General features: G+C 40.3%; 1 protein-coding gene across 1 annotated transcript in view; it reads left to right on the top strand.

The window, feature by feature from the left end:
* Positions 1-5,569: 5,569 nt before the first annotated feature.
* Adam18 (ADAM metallopeptidase domain 18) overlaps positions 5,570-24,055 on the top strand; it is a 39,935-nt gene continuing 21,449 nt past the window's right edge. The window contains exons 1-9 of the mRNA XM_050146730.1: positions 5,570-5,638; positions 7,813-7,868; positions 9,977-10,055; positions 10,523-10,599; positions 13,825-13,993; positions 17,181-17,246; positions 20,593-20,664; positions 20,862-21,028; positions 21,746-21,827. Coding sequence (XP_050002687.1) covers positions 5,570-5,638; positions 7,813-7,868; positions 9,977-10,055; positions 10,523-10,599; positions 13,825-13,993; positions 17,181-17,246; positions 20,593-20,664; positions 20,862-21,028; positions 21,746-21,827 — 837 coding nt within the window. The remainder of the gene's footprint in view (positions 5,639-7,812; positions 7,869-9,976; positions 10,056-10,522; positions 10,600-13,824; positions 13,994-17,180; positions 17,247-20,592; positions 20,665-20,861; positions 21,029-21,745; positions 21,828-24,055) is intronic.

Here is a 24,055-nt window from a genome sequence, read left to right as displayed (position 1 = left end):
ATGGGTAGGTTGATCCCAAATTTCCTGAGAAACCTCCACACTGCTTTCCAGAGTGGTTGCACAAGTTTGCATTCCCACCAGCAATGGATGAGTGTACCCCTTTCTTCACAACCTCTCCAGCAAAGGCTATCATTGGTGTTTTTGATTTTCGCCATTCTGACAGGTGTAAGATGGTATCTTAAAGTTGTCTTGATTTGCATTTCCCTGATCGCTAAGGAAGTTGAGCATGACCTTAGGTGTCTTTTGGCCATTTGAACTTCTTCTGTTGAGAGATCTCTGTTCAACTCAGTGCCCCATTTTATAATTGGGTTGATTAGCCTTTTACGGTCTAGTTTCTTGAGTTCTTTATATATTTTGGAGATCAGACCTTTGTCAGTTGTGGGGTTGGTGAAGATCTTCTCCCAGTCAGTGGGTTGCCTTTCTGTCTTAGCAACAGTGTCCTTTGCTTTACAGAAGCTTCTCAGTCTCAGGAGGTCCCATTTATTCAATGAGGCCCTTACTGTCTGTGCTGCTGGGGTTATACGTAGGAAGTGGTCTCCTGTGCCCACGTGTTGTAGAGTACTTCCCACTTTCTCTTCAATCAGGTTCAGTGTGTTTGGAATTACCCTTGTTTTGATTTTTAAAAATTTAGTCCTTGGGGCTGGAAAGATGGCTTGGGGGTTAAGGAGCACTACGCACTCCTCCACGTGGCGGCTCACCACTGTCTGTGGCTCTTCTTTCAGGAGATCTGACACCTTCTTCTGGCCTTCCCAGGCACTGTACGTGTGTCCTGCACAGACTTACATCCAGAAAGACACCCATATACAGAAAATAAATAAACAAAATAATTCAAAATTGACTTACCCCCCACCACACACGTACGTATCTGATTGGATGCATGTGTACCACAGTCCCTGTGTGAGGGTTGGAGGACAGTCTGAGGGAGCTCCTCTCTCCTTCTGCCCTGTCAGCTCTAAAGACAGAGCTTAAACAGTCAAGGGATATTGAACAGTGGCAGATAAGTTTGTATCAACCTTCTTTCTATTTTAGATATATAGGTATATTGAATTGAAGGGCTATGTGATAATTTATGTCTGAGTATTCTTGAGGAGTCTTTCCTCCATTTTCCCATAGTGGACAAACCATTAACATTGCCACTCCTGGTGTATGAGAATTCTAATTTCATCACATCTTCACTAACACTTAATATCTGCTGTCTTTTTGGTACTAATCGCACTTTCAAGGCCATAATGCCTCGTTGTGATTTTGATCTTTTCCCATGAACAACGATGCTGAATATCTTCATTTATATTGAGTCTATTTTCACTCTTTATGTGTATATACAATTTTCCAGTGCCATTTATTGAAAAGTTCGTCCCTCTTCCAATGATTTTTCCTTAAAAAAATCAGATGGTTTCAAATGTGAGTTTACATCTAAGTTTTCCACACTATTCTATTGGCCTATATGTTTTTTTTATATCTTAACACCATGTTATTTTGATTACTGTGGTTTTGTTGTATATTTCTGAAGTGAGTTTTGTTTCTTTCTTCTTTGTTCTTTTTGTTTAAAATTGCTTCTACTCCGGAAATTTTAGGTTGCACGCTCATCTTGGAGTTTTTCTCTAGTTTTGTGAGGGGTGTCACTGACATTTGGAAAAAGGCTTGCAATGAGGTCTGAAGGTCATTTTTGCAGGACTAGACTACTTTATTGCACAAAAAGTTTTATATGTCAAACTTGAACTTGTAAACAATTTTACTCTTTTCACGTAAATTGAAAAGTACAGGTTTTTTTTCTATGATATTACCAAAATAATAACAGTCAAGACTTTCAAAGCTTTAAAAAATCACCAAAGCAAAACAATGCTTTTGTACAGTTAGTATATCACTAGCATTGCCAAATATTTAAAAATTATTATCAATCTTGTAAAATCATGTGTTCAGTTACACTGTTATAGGGATTGTCAATGTCACGGGCAGGCAGCCCAAATGTTGGTGATCTCTATCTCTTTCGTTTTGCAGCTTTTAAATTAATTTTATTTTCTGAGCATTGGTGTGTTGCCTGCACGTATGTCTGTATGAGGGTCTCAGAGTCCCTGCACCTGGAGCTAGAGACAGTGGTGAGCTAGCATGTGGGTGCTGGGAATTGAACTCGAGTCCTCTGGAAGACTAGCCAGTGCTCTTACCCGCTGAGTCCTCTCTCCAACCTTGGTGGTCAGTGTCTTGAATTTTAATCTCAAACTCAGGTTCCTCTTGGACATTGAAACCCTCAGTCCATCCAGAGCGTTAGTATTTCCCACCGTTTCCCACTTTCCACGTTTTTTTTAAAAAACATCATGTTTATTAATTTTTTGAGAATTTCTTACACACTCACCACCCCCAACTCCTCCCATAGCCATTTTCCCATCCCTTCCCAACCAACACTGAGGTTTCTTCTTTATTTTGTTCCCATCTCCCTATTGAATCCAGTTTGTGTTGTTCAGGGGCCACAGCATTAAAATAAAATGGTTCTTTCTTTCCTAGTAGCTAATGAAAACCAATTGTCATCTAGTGGTAAGTTTTTTTTGACTGGAGTGCAGGTCTTGTGTGTGTTGTTATAATAACGGTGAGTTCATGTTTGCAACTGCCCTGTTGTATCCGAAAAGCACTGCTTCCTGGATGCCACCCCCTGTGGCTCTTGCATATTTTCCAGTCCATCTTCTGTGCCTTTCCCTGCACCTGTGCTGAGGGATGTTGTTAAGTCTGGAGTGGAACCCCAGCCCCTGGCATCCATCCCAGCCCCCTGGCCTGAGAGTCCCGTTGGTCTGGACTCCAGATCCCAGCATGCCAGGTCAGGACCACTTCCACAGGGTATTTAGATGGACTCCTACTTAAATTTAAGAGGAAGAACACATGGTTCCAGCTTCGCATGTGCTCCCTGCTCTCTGGTCTCCCCTGCCATGCTCTCGGCCACCTGAGAGCGCTGCACTTAATACAACATGGGCATTTTAATTTGGTTTAATCTGACCTAATTGGATGTTCGTGTGCTGGCAGAGTGGTTTGTCCTAGGATTTTTTTTTCCTAACAGATGCAATTGCTATGCTCTGTTTAGGGCTGAGGACTCCACAATTTCTTATTGTCTGCGTACTGACCATCGAGGGTCTCTATGTTAATGTCATCTACTGCAGGGAGAAGCTTCTCTGATGAGGCTCGAGAGATGCTCTGTCCTATAGGCACAGTGAGTCATCACCAGAATCATTTTAATTTTATCCATTTTGCACAACCCTGCTTATTCTACTCCACAGACAGGGGACACCTTGCCATCGTCCGCCCTCTTCAAATATTTCACCAAAATGTCGCAGCGTCCACTCTTTCATCCCATTGGTTAGATCTTCCTGGGACATTTCATTTTTTGTAGTTATCATCAACAGGATTGCTTCTTTGGGTATTATTTAAGATAATCATTCTATGTACAGTAACACTTAAGAATTTTCTCTGTTGATTTCTATATCATGAAAAAAATTAAATTCATGTGTTTCTCCTACCAGATATTTTTTATTGACTCTTTCTCTATATATATGCTTTCTCTATATGCAATCATGTCATCTGCACTCAGTGGCAATTTGCCTTTTTTCTTTTCCAATTAGGATGATCTGTATTTTTTCTCTCGTTTGATTTCTTTGGCTAGGACTCCAAATACTTAACAAAAATGGTGATGAAAGTGACCATTTTCATCTTGTTCCAGTCCTTACAGAGAAAGCTTTCAAAGTTTCCACAGCTAATACAATGCCCTCCGTTAGATTATCACACGTACCCCTCTATATGCCCTAAATGTGTTGATGTGCACTCCTTCCAGATTCTGCTGGTTCTGTTTTACTGTGAAGGATATAGAATTTTGGCTCATGCCTTTTCTATACTTATTGGTGTGATGAAGCATTTTCATCTGACATTTATGCTTTGTCCCATTTATTGATTTCTTGATGTTGACCTATTCCTGCATCACTGGGATAAATCACATTTGATTATAGTGGATAAATCTTTCTGAATGTGTGGCTGGATGGGCCTTGCTAGCATATTTTAGGATTTCTGCACATATGTTTATTCAGAGTTTTGGCTGGTAGTGCCTTTATCTATATTTCTGTTTCTCTCCGTCTGTTGTCCAGCTTGATTACCATGGTTATTCTCAGCTTGACAGTGCCTTTGAAAACATTCTCTCCTCTTCAGTTTCTGCTATAATTTAAGAAGAATTTCTATTAACGTTGCAGATCTATGTAGAATGAAACAGTGGGGCATCGGGTCTGGTGCTTTTTTTAAAAGAGAAGAACATTATGATTTGGAAGTGAAATCTTCACCATAGGCATCATGAGGGAAAAAGAAATAATTCTTCCCTTTAAGTTTTCCTTAGATATTTTCAGAACAAAGGAAAAATCTGACTAATGAAATAATTTGAAATATTTTATTTTAGTGTGTGTGTGTATTCCATGTGAGTTCAATTTACAGGAGTTGGTTCCCTCTTTCCACTGTATAGGGCTAGGAAACTGAACTCTGGTTCCCAGGTACCATAACCTGCCGAGTCTTACTCCCTAATATAGATGGCCACATCTCCTTTTAGTTTTAGTGTTTTTGCCTTTTCTCGAATGTGTTACGATCACATTGGTGTTGAATGTAGACTGTGTATACATGCTTTCTTCCTCTTAAGAATATGTAGTCAAGATTCTATCCTGCCCTTCAATGGCGTAATTGCTGCTTTCTATTACTAAGTAATGTTGCATTGTTTAAATGGACCACAGTTTGCTAATCAGTTAATTTATGAAGAACACGCTGGTTGCTTATAAGTTTTGGTTATTGAAAATAAAGCAGCAAGCAGTGTTCCTGGGCTGGTATAAAATGTTTGTTCTCATAGGTAAATAGCAAAGGTAGTGTGATGGTTTGAAAGAAAAATGGTCCCCAAAGGGAGTGACCCTATTAAGAGGTGTGGCCTTGTTGGAGGAAGTGTGCCACTGTGGGGGTGGGCTTTGAGGTCTCTTTGCTCAAGTTTCCCTCAATGTGACTGTCAGTTGACCTCCTGTTGCCTACAAGATGTAACATTCTCAGCTTCAGCACCATGTCTACCTGCACGCTGCCATGTTCCCTGTCATGATGACAATGGGCTGAACCTCTAAAACTGTAAGCAAGCCACCCGATTTAAATGTTTTCTTTATAAGAGCTGCCGTGGTCATGGTGTCTCTTCAAAGCAATAAAAATCCTAAGACAAAAGTTGGTACTAGAAGTGAGATATTGCTGTGATAGGCCTGACCATACTTTTGTTTGGAGTGATACAGACTTTGGGGACTTTGGGTTAGAGAAGCAGCAGAAAACTTTAAGCACTGCTTAGTAGGCCATACTAATAGGAACATGGAAGACGGTGCTGATGTAATTTCATGAGCTGTGGTGGGGGAGGGAGGCTACCTCAAAAGGTTTCAGAAGAGGAGAATTTTAGTATGTTGCTTAGAGATTATTCTTGTGATGTTTTGATGCGGGAAGTGGTTGCTTTTTGCCCTTGTCCAAACAATTTGCCCAAGACAAAAGTGAAGAATTTTGATGATCCCGTCAAAACAGCTTAATGTAGACCGTCATGCGGTTTTTGGTAGCAACTCTAATGAAGATTTATCCTGAGGAGGAACTAAAGGAAAGCTTTGAACGAGTGTGATGGTGCACGCCTTTAACGCCAGCACTTGGGAGGCAGAGGCAGGTGGAGCTCATCCGGGTAAATTTCCATCTTGTGAAAAGGCATTGAAGAACAGCTTAGAGCTGGGTGTGGTGCAGAGACTGGCTAGTCTACAGAACAAGTTCTAGAACATCCAAACTTAGGCAGTGAAGGGAGCAATCACAGAAAGCTGGTGAAGATGTAGTTGACCAAGGGGGTCATGTTCCAGCTCGAGCAAACAGCATAGCTTGGCAGCTTCAGCCATGTTCTTCTGGCTTTAGAGTTCAGGATAGAAGAAACAGGTTATGGATGTTGCCTTTGCATCAAAGGAAAGCTGCTGGGGCCAGGCTTGAGTTGGGGGTGTCCCTGAGTGGAGGCCTAGAGGAGACTACATTGCATAAGGTTGTGAAGTTGAAGCCTGGGTTGCCTTGGAGACCCCAAGATGCTGGAGATGCCAGAGTCATGGGATACCTGCTGAGGAAAGCTGTTAACTGGGGGGTGAAGGCAGCCTAAAATGTTGTGAAAACGTTGCTTATATTCTAAGAGACTATAACTTTCGCTGGACCCAGGAGCCGAATTAATCATATACCCTGAGGTCTTAGTAAGGAATTAGCTTGCTGTGTACTCAGCCTGTTTATTTATTTAACCTGTCTGTAAGAGAACAATTAACCTTAATTGCCTGGTATTTTCCATGAAAGCAGCTTTTACATCCTAAATTAATGCATGGCCATGGTTGTAATCTCTCCCATGTCCCTGACTAAGAGCAGTGTGTGTGTGTGTGTGTGTGTGTGTGTGTATGCGTGCGTGTGTGTGTACAACCAATGGGTCTAAAGCATTCTTACAACATATATCCACCAGCAATGTTGGAAAAAGCATAAGGACGTTGCTTACTGATGGTGTTTGCAGTACTGTTTGTTACCTGAGTTAGGTGGACCAGTCAGGGTGCGTAACTTCATCCCTTGCAAAACCTTATAGATTCCTGTAAAATAACCCTCATTCCTTCCTTGTGGTCCGTTTTCTGTGTTGTTTAATGAATGTTATTTCCAGCATTAATGCAGATGTTTACTGTATAAGGACATTTTTGTTCTATTTGCTGTTTTCAAAAAATTGAGTGTCAAACACACAGGCATCCTAAAGCATTCTTCTGTAGACAGGAGTATAATGCAGCCCCATAACCCTCCCACGCCTAAGGCTGAGGGAACACTGCAGAAGAGGGGGCAGAAAGAGTGTAAGAGCCTGAGGCTCGGAGACCAAGGGACTCTTACATGGTATATTATTAACTCAGTTGTGAGGTATAGCAAAAGTTCCAGACTCTTCCAGCATAAGAAATTCTTTTCATAAAATAGATCACCACAGTCTTGATTCTTCATTTATTCTAGAACAGTGTGTTGGATCTGATATATTGCTTAGCATGGGTCGTGAGGGGGTGCTGGCATCAGCTTTGCCCCAGATCTGGGTTATGAGCCTCCCTTCTAAAATTGTGTGTTCTTGAACTTCCTGGGTGTGTCTGGTCATCAGCAACACTGCCCGTGTCTCCTGCAAAGTTCACAGGTTCTGGTAGTTTAACTTAAAGTGAGTCGCTGGGTTGGTGTGATCTCCATCTGTAGACATGAACAGTGGCTCTGCAATCCCCTCCCATTTTGCTTGGTTTTGTGTAACACGGAGGAGGGTGATTGTTACTCAGTTCTTGATATTTGAGAGTCCTGACCCTGGGCTGTGGGATTGCTCTTGGCTTCTTGTCTGCTTAGTCTTTTGGGCTTTTTTTTTTTTTAACCCCTTTGCAGTTTTGCATGTTGAGAGTTGAGATGTGTATACTATAATATGCATGTATTTATAAATTGTTATTTGTTCACTGGTTGATGTATAGCATAACCCTCAATCATTGGTTATTTCTCTTTATTAGAAATATGTATTTTCTAATAAAAAATAAAATATCAGTAATTCTAAAATTATAGTTTTCAAAATATTTTCCTTTTTAAACATTTCAAGCAACACACTAAATCACACTCTTCCAAAGTCAACCAACTCTAAAATCTTACTAATTAATGCAATATGCTCTAAAGAATATGGTCATTTTTAATGTGCTGAGATAGTTTTATTGAGTGGAAAATAGTGTCTTACGTTACATATGTCTGCATTACTAAATTATCTTTCAATTTGTTCTGTTTTAGGTGGCTTATGTCATTTCAATTGATGGGAAATCCCACTCTCTGCGTCTCACGAACTAGTAAGATGTATTTTTTCTTTTGGAAAAAGTAAATATCTATACTTAGTTTTTACTCTTTTAAGTTTATATGCAGCATTTAAATCCAGTAGTATGATGGCCAATCAACTTTTCAATTTAGGATTTGTTAGGTCCTGAATATTAGGCCTATGAGGCTCTTGTATTTAATTTTTCAGATTTATATAATTTTAAATTGAGAAATGAATTATGTATTTGGAAATTGGACCAATTTTACCCAAGCATGGTAAATTGCATGGATTTCTGAAGTCAAATAGTTAGCACTCAACTGCCTATTGTTGAGAAATTCAGGTAGGGTCAATTTTATGGTGCACTAATTATTTATATGACTTAAAACAGTCTTCCTTAGTATGTTCTGCATATTAAAAATCTCCCGTGTCAGCTACAGCTTCTCAGTGCTTTGCAGTAATGTTTCTGTTCTTAAAAAGCAGTTAGCTTGAAATTTTCATCCATCTCTGTTCCCACCCACAGTTCAAAGCACCAATCGGTCTTTTTTATGTCATCCTTGCATCTTCTCAGCCTCTCTTACGAGAGCAATCAGGTGGCCTCTTTGCAGCCTCAGGGAGAACAAAGATGAGTCGCTTGTCTTCCTTTTTGCTTTGTGGCTGAAAAAGTTGTCTTCATCCATGGTGTCTGCCAACTTTACAGGGACCTTTCCTTCTACAATGTATTTCATTAAAACGGGATCAGAAATTTTGGTAAGATTATCACTGCCCTTCAGGGTTTTTAAAAAATATTATGTGTTTTAATCTTCATTTAGTCATTTATTCTCTACCAGTTGAGGACATTTGGCACAACTGGTCAATGTCCTTTCCATAAATGGACTCCCCTGGACGCCAGAATGTCATCAACCTCTGGCCCTGGTTTGACTCTTACCTGTATTCCTAATCTTGTTATTCTCTCTGCATCAGCCCTTTGCACATTCTTCTTCACCTTTCCAAGCTGAGGACACAAAATAAACCTCTTGTCCAATGTGTATTCGGTCAGCTAGTGTTTCAGTTCAGTCTGGTGGCTGTGAGTGTCTTCTCTGACTATTGGTTGCTTGTAGTTTATATCCATACATTACTCCATTGCAACGAAAGCTGTGCTCAGTCACTATTTCTTTTTCGTAATCAAATGTTTGCTCCAACTCGTGTTGCTAACCTGCTAAAAGTGGACCTCGGATGCTCTTCCCAAATCTGCATTACTCATGAGCATCTTAGTAAATGGCAAGTCATCTCTTCCAGTTTTCCAATAAAAAAAGAAAGAAAGAAAAGAAAAGGAAGAAAAAGACAAGAAAGAAGAAAAATATGTCCTTAGCATTTCTCTTACATTTGCCTTGCCCAAGGTTCAGTGGGTTTTTCAGGTCTATGTGGGCTTCTACCGTGATTTCCATCACCATTCCAGACTCCATCAGGATGACCTCGGTGGCCGTATAGTCTTCTAACTAGCTTTGGCTTCTGTGTATTTGCCATGCAGATTGTTCTCAACATAGCCTTGCATGGGATGCTCTTAGAACGTTGATTGGCTACTATCTACATATGCCCCAACCCTCTGTGACTCGGTCTCACTCTGTCACTCCACACTCTAGGCCAGACCCAGTACTCATTGCTACTCTTTGCATGTGCACAGCTATGTCTGGCTCAAGACCCTTTCATTTTGTCCCAGTTCGTCTTGAAGGTCCCATTGGCCTGTCCTTTGTGTCTGGTCATCTACTCACGAGTGCTGTCATGTCTGACCATATACTCTGTGTAATCACTCCACAATAACCAGGCCTTGTTCTCTGTCATATAACCACATGTGACTCTGATTGTCTTGTTAGGACTATATTCCAAGGCCCAGACGTGGGACTGTCAGGTGATATACATACTAGTGGGTGTTTGTTCAGTGAAGACATACACAGAAGTACCTGACAGTGCTGTCCCAGGGTTGAGTTCTCCTGGCTCTGCCCATATATCAGTTTTTTAAAAAATAGTATCAACAACGATACCACACTAAAATTACTGTTATTAAATCATGCTATTATATAAATCCATTGCACTAAACATTATTTTATTAACGTGTCTATGCATTTTAAATGATGACTGAAATCCTATCTGTTGGTTTCCTTCTAGCTCATTCTTATCCCAGGATTTTTTGGTTTATACATATGATAAAAATGGATCGTTTTATACTGACTTTTCACACATTATGGTAAGAATTAGATGTCTTAATATTTGTTACCTTATGTGTTGTTGCTGAAAAGCATCTACAGTATACTTAGACCACATCTCCCTTTTAGACATTGTTTTTGGTTGCTAGGACGGAACCCGGGCCGTTGCACATCCTAGCAAAACTCTATCATGGTGCTACTTTCCAAGATGTATGTTGACACCAATTCAAATGTTTAACTCCTTGGGACTGTGACCTATTATATGGATGACTTCTATACATAGAAACGTCCTGGGAAAAAGATAGAAAAATGGAGAAAACCCACAAGTCAAGAGAGGGCCCTAAATCTTACTTCCTGAGAGTTTACACTAAAAATTCTACACAATTCATGATTTAATATTATCAAATCTTTTGCTATCACGAGCCTTCTAAAATATTTGACAACACAGTTTTTTTTGTTGTTGTTATAAAAAGAATTTGCGTCTTCACCCATGTGATCTGTTTTGCAGCCGCATTGCCATTACCGAGGGTATGTTGATGAATTTCCAGATTCCACTGTGACCCTCAACATCTGCTCTGGCCTCAGGTAACAGCATCCTCGAGAACGATTATGTAAAAGCACAGAAGGATGCACTTTAAAGCGAAGCCGTGACGAGCAGATACAAATCAAGAGGAGCCACCAGCGGGACTCTGAAAGTTTCTTTTCCCATGACCTTTTATCTGTGCTAACACGTGGATCTCAGCTGTCACTCACACTAACTCAGCTGAGGCCACCTGAGTGGAGGTGTTTCCGGGTTGCTGGGCAGAAAGGGATGGTTTGAGAAATGAGGACTTTAGAACGCTTTAACACAGTGCTTCTCCCCTATGGGTTGCAACCCCTTTGGCAACCCTCTATTCCCCAAAATATTTACATTATGATTCATAACAGTAGCAAAATTAGTGTTATGAAGTAGCAACATGATAATTTTATGGTTGGGGGTCACCACAACGTGAAGAACTGTCACAAAGTGTCGAAGCAATCGGGAGGCTGAGAACCACTGCTCTAAAGGCTAGCGTTTCTCTTTTTATGTGATTATCTCACTATGGAAAATGCCCTTAATTGGTCATTCAGTCTAATAGGCCCATTCAGTACGGTGTCAGTTTCGTGCCGTGGCTGAGGCAGCTGACAAAGAAGACCCCTCAGTGGACAAGGACAGCAATAAGTGATTTCTTCGTTACTGTGGGAAACATGAAAAGTTTATCCAGGGAAGATGACTCGAGAACAGAGCAAGGATGTCCACAGCCACCTTTCCCTGTTAGTGCCTTTTGGGATGCTTGCTCTGCTTCCTATTTTCCTTCAGTTTTACCTTATAACCACGAGAAAGTTCCCTGTGGACTTCTCCTCAGTTTCTAGGACATTGTTTTTCTTAACATATGGTTTTGATTATAAATATATGAGTACATATTAACTGTATGTCTCAATTGATCTGCTGGCGACATTTCCATACATCTCTGCACTGTGGTTTGATTGTTTCTAACCTCCAGCTCTTGTCTCGCTCACACATTCCTTTCTCTTGCAGCCTCTCTACTAGTTTCAGTCACCCTTAAAAGTTGTTTTCTAGCTCACATTGAAAGAGAAATTTATACCTAACTTTCTGCATCCCCCGTAGTTGGCTTTGATGTGATATCAGCTAATTCCATCCATTTCCTGGAGAGGGCATGCTATTTTATGACCAGATAATACTCAGTTCTGTTGGAGACACATAGACTAATCCCATTTCCTTCCATGCCTTGGCTACTGTAAATAATGCTGCAGTCATAAAGTGCTCTTTTCTTTAGGCGCCCTGACCTTGTGCCCTTCTGTATGTTGTGGTTTGCTTCTGCCAACTCATATGATTGTGAGTTGAAAGCCCGCTCCCAGGTGCTGTCACAATGAGTAGATGATTAGACCACAAGGACACTAACCTCATTGACGGATTAATCCATGATGAGTTCATGGTGGAATGGCCTATGAGGAGGAGGGCCTTAGGTGGGGGAAGCAGGTCACTGAAGTGGGTCTTTGAAGTGTCCGTCTCGTTTCCCTCCCCTTGGCTTCTGCCTGAAATGAACTGGGCAACTGTTCTTGTGTGCTTCCTTTCGCCATGAAGGTATGCCTGGTCACAGACTCAGACCCGCCAGTCCCCCTTGCAGCTTTGATTCGTATTTATCTGACAGCTAGTGAACTCGAACACTTTTTCATGTCTTCACTGGTTCCTTGAACATATTTGAGAAGTGACCTCTATGTCTTTTTCTCCATTTATTGACTCAGTTGCTGCTTTTTCTTCTTAATTTTTGAGTTTTTTTGGCAATTGTGCGATGTGGGACAAATGGATGACTGATTGTCTGTAGGACATTCATTGTTCTGTTGGTCCTTTGCCGTGCAGATACTTTTACTTTAATTCTGTCTCACTTGTTAATGCTCCTCTTTTCTAAGCAAAGTCCTTGTCAACGCTTATTCTTGAAGTGTTTCCTTTATTTTTTCTTCTAGTGCTTTCAAAGTTTCAGGTCTTGTTCTAAGTTCTCTGGTCAATTTTTGTTGAATTCTATATAAGTTAAAAGATCTACATTACTCTTCTACTTATGAATATCTAGTTTTCCCAACAATGTTCATAAGGAGGTCAGCCCTCTAACCTAAGATGTTGATCTATTTGTCAGAAATCAGTTTGCAGTAGATGTGTGGGCGGGCTTACTTCTGGCTTCTTGGTCCTACCCTATTGGTCTGTACTTCTGTCAATAACACGCCATTCTGGTCCTATAGATAGCTTTGTAGTGTAACTTGAACTTCAGTGTTTGGATACATTCAGATTTCTGAATTTGCTCACAATTACTTGAATGATCAAAGTCTTTTGTCCTCCCACAAGAATCTCAGGATTCCCCCTCACCACCAAGATTTAGGGGTTTTTTTTGTTTTGTTTTTAAATAGAGATTGCACCAAATCTGTAAATTTCCGTTGGCAATGTTAGAATCTCTCCTGTCTGTGACTGTCTCTTAAACTTGCGTATCACTCCTTCACCGTGGCAAGATATCCTCAGGGGCCCTCAACTGTACGTTTCCTGACCCAAAGAAAGGTGTGGTCCCCAACAGTAATGCCTTTTCTAGATACTTCCTGGTTACTGCCCCCAGTGATGCTGAGAGACAGAGTGAATTTGTTATCTAAACAAGTCATCCCTGGCAGGCCTTGTTTCATGTTGGGTTTGAAGCTCATAAAGAGGAGGGGTTTCTCCTGCACTGGGCCTGCTAGTCTCATGTGTGCTCGCTGTGTCTTAGCTTGGGCTCTGCCCACTGCCAAGGAGCCAAACTTGAAGTTGCCTGAGATTTTGTACTTTGCTCTAAGTTGGCTTCCTGACTCCATTTTCTCTCTGTTCCCACAATACCTCCCCACTCCTCTCACCAGAACAGACCTTCCCTTGTGCTGCTCTGATGGCTCTTATTCCCAGGAACACAAGAAGTAGACTTTAATTTTGTCCCACTGTCCCTGCGCCTCAATAGACCTTGGATTCTAATACTGTCTGTTAAAAGGAGTGCAGTGCTGCCTAGGGTGATGTATGCATATATCAGTCTCAGCACTTGGTAGCAGGGGCAAGAGGATCCAAGGTTTGAGGCTACCCTGAGCTATATATACTTCAGAGTTAGGACCAATCGTGGTGGTTTTAAATAATGCTGCCTGCAAACACAAACAGGAAAGATGCACGGAACCATTTGTTTCACGGTGGTTTTTTGTTTTTTACATTTAGGACGGTAGCTTGAGGGGGCATTGTACGTGGTTTTGTGATGATTGTCTTTCTGAATTCAGGGGATTCCTACAGTTTGAAAATATCACCTATGGAATTGAACCACTGGAGTCTTCAGCAAGATTTGAGCACATAGTTTATCAAGTGAAAAATGGCAATTCAACGTTAGCAAAAAATTACAGTCGCATTTGGCAAACAGACCAGCTGGATAAAGGTCATTTCGATGCACAGGTAACCATAGGCGTTCTGGTGGTAAGGGACACTGTGGAATCCCTCCCGTTGCTCATCAGTCACGAAGAGAGACTAGACTGATGAGTCCATAGCTTTGTTCTCTGCCTCCACGTGAAACATGCAGGTTGCACAGAGCCTGGAAGGCCACCTGGGACCCTACTTCACATTTCCTGCTTTATGGTCTAGTTGTAACATCTTCGAACATTTGTTATTAAAATCTTTTGAACAATGAAAGGATACCACTAATTTCAGTAGTCTGCTCAAAGTGATTTCAGTGTTTATTATGTAGCTTTCTATGCTAATCGGACATATTTCCTAATAGGCAATCATTGCTATGTTACCAGAGGTGGAAAGAAATATTAGCAAGCTTTCGAGCCAATTAAACTATGATTTAAATAAGGTTCATTAATAAGTTGACCTTGGAAATACTAAGTTACATAGAAATAAGAAATGTAGTTGAGGGGTTCTGCCTCATTCATCACTCAAGTGTGACTGTAAGATGGGTACATACTGAACAGTTTCTCCAGGCCAATATAGAAAGACAAAGAGAATAGAGAGACACTTCTGACTTAATTAGAATTTTAAGTTTGCTGGAGTGTTGTGCCTTTTGAAACCTCTTTATTAGAGCCGCTTGCCAATGCGACTCTAATGTTTCTTCTCCCATCAGAAGAAACACGTTTATCATGTTGCCTTGGGAGGATGGTTTTGGCTGTCAGCTGTCCAGAGGATGGGTGTCTTATTTGTTTTTATGACAATTGCATCTGTACTTCTCTGCCCCTGTGAACTCATTTAGTTGCTCAGAAAGCATAACTTGGGGCTGGACCCTACAACCTAGCTGCAGATGGAACCATCTATAAGATTACAACACTGTAATCTGCCCGATATAAACTGTGTTTAAAGACTTCCGGTTGTGACAAGGCCCCCTAAAGTAGGCACTGAGCCCAAGCCACGTGCTATTACAGAGTTCCCTTTCTCTCGGTGCCTGGGTGGAGGCCTCCCTGGATAGGGTTAATTCTCACAATATTACTCCTGATGCCTAGCTTTAATTGCCAAGTTGACACAGTCTCCAGTCACCTGGGGAAGGAGTCTCGGTAAGAGATTGAGGCCAGACAGGCTCCAAAGCTAGACAGTGAAAACCTGTCTTGAAAAGACAAGGGGGGGGGGGAGAGATTGTCTAGATTTCAGTCAGCATTTAGGCATGTCTATGGGGGATGATCTTTATTAGTGGGAAGACCCACCTACCTTGCTATCACTTGACACTGTTTCTGGGGAGATCTGAGCACTCCAGATAGGATTACAAAGACAGATCCGAGTATGGATCCTGACGAGGTCCAATTGAGTGAACCGATGTTTTATTGGGGTTCCCCACAGGGCTGTGGGTGGGAGGCTATTTACAGAAACGGAAATGATGACTCAAAGACAGCTGTGCCACCTTAAAATACCACCACAGCATGAGGAGCGGCTAGCAATAACTAATAAATAACAAGGCTGGAAACCTGAGTGCACTGCTCCTGCAAGGAGCTCGGCAGAATAGAGGGTGTCTCTTCTAGGCAGCTCAGGTTGTCTGTGCCTGTTCCAATCAGTGCACACTTGCAGCCATGTTGCATTGAGGAGGAAGGACTAACTCTCAGGGCCCTTTGCCCAAGAGAGGGCTTGATTTATTCAGAAGAGGTTCAGCTGGTCTCATTCTACGCAGTAGTGAAAAGGAGGGAGGAACTTCTGTCTTAATTAATCTTCTACAAGAGTCGCATAAGGGAGACTATTGCTTCTCTGGCTTTATTGACTCAGAACACACAAAGGCACAATCCGCTCTTACCGCCTGCATGTGGCTTCCACCCCATGGGGACTGGGGAGGGGCATTGCTTTCAAGGCTTCACTGCTTCTACCAAATGGTCTTCCTCTCCCACACATAGGCATTGATGAGTCAGAACCACGAAAGGCTCAAAAAGGAAAAAAAAGGGAACAAGGTTCATTGAGCCATCCAAAGCATAGCAGTCAGAATTAAAATGGTTTTCTCTGAGATCCGTTAATTCCAAATAGATTTAGCATACACTATATAGGCAGAAGGAATGTGTAGTTGTAAATGACTTTGAAGTATTTGGGTAACAGTTGGAATTTAAAGGCAAAGATTAAACAATATTCCTCAGAAATACCATTCCCACATAGGCTGGACTGAGAGTGTCTCTCATCTAGCCTTATGACATATAAATCTTGGGAAGTGAGAGATTTAATGAATCTGGTCAGTTTCGGGGACTTCCTAAACCTTTTGAGTTTTCTATTTCCTGAACGTAAGAAACTTTCCATGGAATGAATTGTTTCACCTCCATTTGTTTCAACCACATTTTATCCATTGTGTAGTAAAAGAGGATAATAAAATTCAATGTTCATTTGATGTAGACACTCAGCAACCTTGTAATAGAGTGGGGTTTGCCCCTAAAATATACTATCCATGAAAACCTAATCAAATACTGATTGCTCTCTTGTTAAAGTTTGATAAATTCAGGGACATTCCCCTTTATCACTCTACCCATCATGATAAAGGATTCCTTGGCGGATTATGTGGTACTCCTAAATCCAATGATGGAAATACACCTGTATTGAGTATTATATGAAATATAAAAATCCACCACACTCCTATAAACAGCAGAGGAGTGTAGAAATGCTGTGCACACAAACTGCAAAGTGCTGATTTAATAAAGAACTAATTAAATGGAAATATAATTTATTTATGGGACTGTAAGATTTGCCATAGGAAGGACTATGTTTTCTCTGAAAGTGACATATGAATTTCTCATAACTGTTAAAAAAATCTAGCAAGAAGATAAGTAGATACATGGGTACTATATATAATTAAAAGATAATATGTATTTACACAATAAAATGAGCCCACTAAGATCATTCAGTGTTGCACATATGTGGTTAGAGCAGACTCTTGTGGTTGACTAACCTATCAGGAGCTCACGGCAACCACCGGTGCTTAAAGTTCTCCTTCTGAAGGTGAAGCCCTCACAGGGAACCTCTCGTGTCAAGGACATTTTGAAGCAAAAGTTATTTTTTTGCAATAGATTTTTATATTTAGGTCTTGATGATAGTTTTATATATGTCTTCCCTAACTTCCTTGCATGTTAACTTTGCTTTTAGAAAATTCGGTAGACATTAACACTTAATGTTTTTGGTTGTTTTCCAGGATAAAAATGATTCACAACTATTACCTCAAAGTCTAAAACTACACATGATAGTGGGAAAATCTTTGGTAAGTCAATGTCCCTCTTTCCTCCTTCCTGTCCCCTTTTATCACATTTCCTTCTCTTCCCTCCTTTCCTCTCCCTCTCCTATTTCCTCTTCTTTTCTGTTCACCTCCTCATTTCTCCTACCCTCTTCCATTTCTTCTCCGTTTTTTTTTTTTGGCTTTTCGAGACAGGGTTTCTCTGTAGCTTTGGTGCCTGTCCCGGAACTAGCTCTTGTAGACCAGGCTGGCCTCGAACTCATAGAGATCCACCTGCCTCTGCCTCCTGAGTGCTGGGATTAAAGGCGTGCGCCACCACCGCCCGGCTCCATTTTTTTTTCTCTTCCTTCCTTTTAATAAAAAATTTAGAGACAGAAATGATTTGTTTTCTTTGAGCTCACAGGTCTTTTAGTTTGTTATTCATCCCACATTGTCTGCTTTATAAACTTTAATTTTGAAAAGAGCTAAACAGTAAGAGAATTGCCCTGTGATGCAGTGGATGTTAATGTAAACTGTGAAGTGGTGAAACACTGGGAGGCGCAGTAGCTGGGCAGTGCTCACAGGAAAGATTTTTAAGATAAGTAGCAAAGAATCTAGCAGATGCTCACAGTTGTAGGAGCCAAAAATCAGGAGTCTCTGAAATAAGCTACTCTGTTTGTTGAGTGATAGGCGAGTTGATGTAACTGGAATGGATATAGCCATCATCCCAGGAGTGTGGGTTTGTGGGAGGACCCAACAGGGTGGCTGACTCTCAGCCTAAGGCCGGAGCTTGTGTTTCACCCCCTATGTAGCTGGGAGATGCTGAAGCATGTGTGCAGCATGAGAAGTGGAATCAGCTAAGACTGCGGATTCAGTGATGTGGAGAGAAGTTAGAGTGGGTAGAGAGATGGGCCTGTGGGGCGGAGGAGGGCATGATGGAAGAGATAACTTAAAATCCCATACAGAAGCTGCTCTTTTGTTTTATGATTGCATATTCATCTAAAGGGGTCTAATTGAAATTACCTGTTGGAGACCAGTTTCGATAAAGATACCACTTACCCCAGGGTAGGGGCTTGGGGATTAGAAAAATAAGTGAAGATTATGAAGACACAAGTGAAAATAATAAAACAGAAACAGGGTAGCATCAGGATAGAATTTCAGTGGATACTGAAATCGCCCACATTTAATTTCCATTTGCTTAAATACCCCACACCCAAAAGGTAGGAGTAAGATTTAAAAAAAAAAAAAAAACTACATTCACATGATTCAAGGAATGAACTGACCAGTTGTAGGATTACAGGCTACATTCTTAGTTAAACATTCTGTTGCTAGAACAAATAACACTAATACCCTAGACCAAATCATTCTGGAATCCATTGTTGTCTCCTTAAGGGAGTAGGAACTTAGATCATTAGACTTTTGTTTGGTGTAGAAACAGATCTACTTCTCTATACCTGAAATACAAGGTCTGGGTATTAGTCACACCTGTTGACAATAACCTTGAGAGAGCAGAACTCTCTGCTCTGTTATTTGAACTATTGACAATAACCTTGAAGAAACAGAAGTTTAGGTTCCAACTATCTGACCTTTAGACAAGGTGGAAATAGGCTCACAGTTTTGGGCCTCCACAGTTACCGTACATAGAAGATGATGCTCCTCCCAGAATCCATAGATTGTCAAATAAATTTCTCAGTGTTATATATGAGAAACTCCTTTTGAGTTGTTGGTCAGAGATGTCCTGGAGACCCCAATGATAACATAGGCTATTTTCATTGCTCTTGGTTGCCCACCAGAAGTTGACAATGAGACCTTATTACTGAAGACAGCACGCATATTGGGTATAGAACATAGAGCAATAAAGTTAGTAGTATTGACCAGAAAGCTTTTTCCTGTTGGTTAGCTTTCATGGTAATGGAAGGGGCTGGGGGAAATGTCATCACTAGTACTGCTTAACTGTGTTCTCTCTGAACTTACATAATGACCAGGGTGGCAAAATATGCCCAGGGGTGCAACAGTGGCATGAATGTTATAGAAGTAACCAATCACTATTTTTCTTTTTTTTCTTGGAAAGAAAAAAAAATAAATTTCCACCTCCTCCCAGCCTCCCATTTCCCTCCCCCTCCTCCCGCTCCTTTCCCCCTCCCCCCACTTTTCTCCTCCTCCCTCTCCAGTCCGAAGAGCAGTCAGGGTTCCCTGCCCTGTGTAAAATCCAAGGTCCTCCCCCCTCCATCCAGGTCTAGGAAGGTGAACATCCAAACTGGTTAGGCTCCCACAAAGCCAGAACATGAAGTAGGATCAAAACCCCGTGCCATTGTCCTTGGCTTCTCACCAGCCCTTATTGTCCGCCACGTTCAGAGAGTCCGGTTTTATCCCTTGCTTTTTCAGTCACAGACCAACTGGCCTTGGTGAGCTCTCAATAGATCAGCCCCACTGTCTTAGTGGGTGGGTGCACCCCTCGTGGTCCTGACTTCCTTGCTCATGTTCAAGCATGAACATGACCAATCACTATTTTTCAAATTGGATTTAAGACCTGCTCCACAGGAGAAAACACAGCCCTAGTACTACAAGTCTGGCTAAGGACCCATGTTTGGGGCATTCACAGGCCCCAGAGACAAACCTATTGTTGCTGTTCTGCTAAATGGACTGTGCATCAAATCACTTTCTAAATCCATGTCTCTATATCCATAGATGGCTGCAGCGTTCAAATCTCATCAGAGAAGTTTCTTTGTGCACTGGATGGTATTTAACACAGAAACTCACAATTGATCAAAGTGCAGATAAGGGTTAGTGTAACGCTCATGATGCCATGAATAGGATATCATATAACACCCACACATACACACACACACACACACACACACACACACACGACTCAGGACTTACTCTGAATTTTAGTTCCTCCCCCCATTCCTTCTTGTATTTGCTCTTCCTCATTTGCCAAGCAGGCGCAGAGAGGCAGTTGGATCCCTGTGTCCAGCTGCAGAGGTCCAGTTATAACGAGGTGGAATTCGCAGAGCTTGCTGGTGCCTCTCATTTAGTCCTTTTTCTGCTTGAGAGTCTTAGAAGTTTACGTTGAGTCTGTTCTAAATGCCAGTGTGTTCTTGGGTCTCTGTTTTTATAAATATTACTATTTAAAAATTATTATATAATTGTATTTGTATAACTGTAGTGTTTATTATATGTGTTTACATAATATAGCTTATATATGATTGTATTATAATTAGTATAACATTTTACATGTCATTGACAAAATGAAACTTTAATAAAAAATATTAACATGTAGAAATACTTGATAAACCTATGCTTGTCCTAAATTTCCAAAATAATTTGGCTGTTGAAAATTTACTGTCCTATTATATTAATAAAGTCTCAAAAACTTAAATTTGTGTTTCAGTACGATTATATGGGATCCAACATTATGGCCGTAACACAGAAAATTTTCCAGATTATTGAGCTTGTCAACACAGTAAGTTTTTAATTTTTCAGACTTCTAATTTCATGAAAAAACATTGAATATAATTTGCATTTTATAAGTATGGAAAATTAATGACTTGAATGTATTTTTATTAGATCGATGTCCTCAATACTCTAGTGAATGTCCTTCCGTAGTTTTTATATACTAGCTGATGCATTTTGAGCATACACTGTAAATCCTGTTCATAGATGGTTACTCAGCTGGAACTGACGATTGTGTTAGCCTCCTTGGAACTGTGGGCAGATAAAAATCAAATTTCTACTGATGGAGATGCTAATGACATTTTACAAAGACTTTTGGATTGGAAACGAGACTATCTTACCCTACAGTCCCATGAGATAACACACTTACTCATGTAAGTAGACGGTGCTCTGCATGATAAACGGATTAATAATTCCACGAAGGTCAGTTTTTGAATTCATTATACTCTTCAGTTTTCTGTAGGACACGTTGAAGATATATATAGCTTCATGTATGAAGACAATAGTTTAAACAATGATGACCAATTTCATATTGGCATATTTTATATTTAAAGTAGAGTTAATGTGAACAAATCCTGAATTGCATTAATTTATATATCACTTTTATTACAGATTATGTCAGCCTAATCTAATTAATAATATAAAAATTGTTTATTTAATTTTACCTATACAAATTGATGTATTTCATGTCACTTTTTCATAGGAATAGATTTGTGTAGGTTGCTTTGTGATAATTTATTATTAAATAAGTGCTTATGTTTAAGATGTTAGCAAAATGGCTTTTTCTATGAGTTAAAAATTAGTTTCCTTACTTTTCAACTTTTAGTGGCTGAAGGAGTTATGGCACAATAAGGAAAGCTTGGTAGCATTTCAGATCATAGAATAATATCAAATCTGGGAGCTAAGTGAAGGAAAAAGTTTGATATCAAATAATTACAATAATTTGAACATTTTGCAAACTTTATTAGATATCCAGATTGGACTTTTATATGTTTCTCAAGTTTTTTTTTAACTTCATGAGGAGGTAAACAAATGCTTGTATGTTATGCTATGTGATTACATGAATACAATGTCAAACCATCATGGTGTAGTTACAGGAAACATCCAAAAAATATTGGAGCAACATCACCGGGTGAAATATGCAATAAAAGCTCTTTTGCGGGTATTGTCATGGTATGTAGTTTTCATCTTCTTTATATTACTACTTTTCAACAACCTTATTATTATATAAGTGTTTACGCAGTCGTTAAATGGTTTTCAACAGCTTATTCCATCCTATGTATGGCTATTCATTATTACTCTGTTGGGACAAAGTTGTTGGAGTCTAAGAACATCCCATTGTATTACACATTTCAAGCATAATCAGCATAATACAAAGACTAGTAAATTCTGTCACTAACTAGTTGTGGCATTTGCTAAAGTTGCCTGGGATTTTTAAGTAGCACAAACATTAGCTCAAAAGTAGAGACGCCTCCGTGTGTCCAAGCTCAGGCAGTAGCAAAAGCCATCAACTTGAGTTTGCCATTTCATAACCCTTCATGCTATCTCCACAAATTTCATTTTATTCTCTTATGAGCCAAATAATGGACTAATACTAAATTGCTTTGATTACACAAGTGGCTCTTCCCGGATTTAATAATTTCATCACATTGGTTTGTCTAAATTCTTTAATAAAATATGTCTGCCTTCCTCTGTGTTTGAGGAAGTCCTCTTTCTCTGCACTAGAGACACTCTGGGGAGTGTGTCTTCTCTTCTTGACACTGTACATAGGACACGGTGCACAGCTGTGACGTGACAGTTCTTGTTCCGTCTCCTTTGGAACATGTGCATTTCTGTTTCACATTCCATCGACTTACGTCTCTAAAAATGACCAAGGAAAAAAAGAAGCCAGGCATCATGGGAGCTGGGTGAAGGAGAAGGGATTTGATTCTTTTAAATTTCTGGTTAATTGTAGTATTTAGAATATGTATATAATATCTAATATAATAATATATGTATATATATATATGTACACACATGCACACACCTTGGAATTTACTGGTCTCTATTAATCCCCTTAGGAACTTTTGTGTGTTGCTTGCTTGCAGCATCTATAGTACCAGTTCTCAACCTGTGGGTCGCGACCTCTTTGAAGCAGGTTGAATGATCCTTTCACAGGGGTAGCATGTCAGACAATTCTGCATATCGGACATCTACATTATGATTCAGAACAGTAGTCTTTATTAATTATATGCACACATATAAAATCATTTTACTTCATCTTTTCTCTGCTTTTAGTATTCTGCTTCATTCTGCAGTGTTTCAAGGCCCTTCCTTTGGCTTCAGTCCCTCACCTGCACGCTGTTAGACCCAGTCTCCCCAGTGATGCCCTAAATTGAGAATTAGCTTACTTTTCTGGTTTTTTTTTAAAATAATGTTTTTATTAATTCTTTGAAAATTTTGTACAGTGTTTTTTGACTGCATTCACCCCCTCAACATCTCTTCCTTTCCCTGCTCTCTCCTCTTTTATATTTTCGGTTGTGAGCCTAGCCTTTAACTGCTGAGCCATCTCTCCAGCCCATCTTTCTCCTCTTTTAAACCTACTATTCCTAGGTATGGAGCTTGCTCTGTAATGCGCTATACCAGGTTTCACACCACCAAAAAAAATGACTTTCCCTCTCTTAGCAACAATCAAATGTCAATAGCTCCTCATTTAGGAGGTGAGACCTCATGTCCTCCATACTGGGATTTTGTGTGGCTTGAATTTGTGCAAGACTTGGGCATGGTGCCATAATTGCTATGGTTTCATATGTACATCTATCTGGCTTGTTGGAAAAGAGTTTCCTTGAAGTCATCTATCACCCCTGACTCTGTATCTTTCTGTCCCCTCTTCCATATAAACCCCTGAACGTTAGGTGGAGAAGTGTGATATAGAGGTTCCACTTAGGGCTGAGCACTCCCGAGTCTCTTGTTCTTTGTGCATTGACCGCTTGTGGCTCTCTGTGTTAACTTCCATTCACGGGAAGATGAAGTGATGAAGGCTGAGAGATGCGTTGACCTATATATAGGTATAACAATAAGTCATTAGGCATCTTGTTAATGCTGTATCCATTTAGCAGACTAATAATTGATTTTCTACTAGGGACCATGACCTATCTAGCCACAGATTCTTGATCTTATTGACAGTGAGTGACAGGTTTAAGTTCCACCTTGTAAAGTGGCCTTCAATACAATGAAAAGGTGGTTGGTTACTCTCAAATACTCGTGCCACTATTGCTCCAGAGGGCAGATCTTGCAGCCTGGCCTTTGAATGTATCCCTCAGTGTTCATAACTGTGTGAAGCTGATGATGACTTTTCTCCCCCAGGAGTGTGCATAGCACCTTCTAGCACTATGCAACCTAGCCATTAGGTATGAAGCTTC

The sequence above is a fragment of the Alexandromys fortis genome, unplaced genomic scaffold (assembly GCF_014885135.2).
Source record: "Alexandromys fortis isolate MF-2015 unplaced genomic scaffold, M_Fortis_MF-2015_v1.1 scaffold_55, whole genome shotgun sequence".
Lineage (NCBI taxonomy): Eukaryota > Metazoa > Chordata > Mammalia > Rodentia > Cricetidae > Alexandromys > Alexandromys fortis.
The sequence above is the reverse complement of the archived record's forward strand: the minus strand, read 5'-3'. Positions and strand labels throughout refer to the sequence as shown.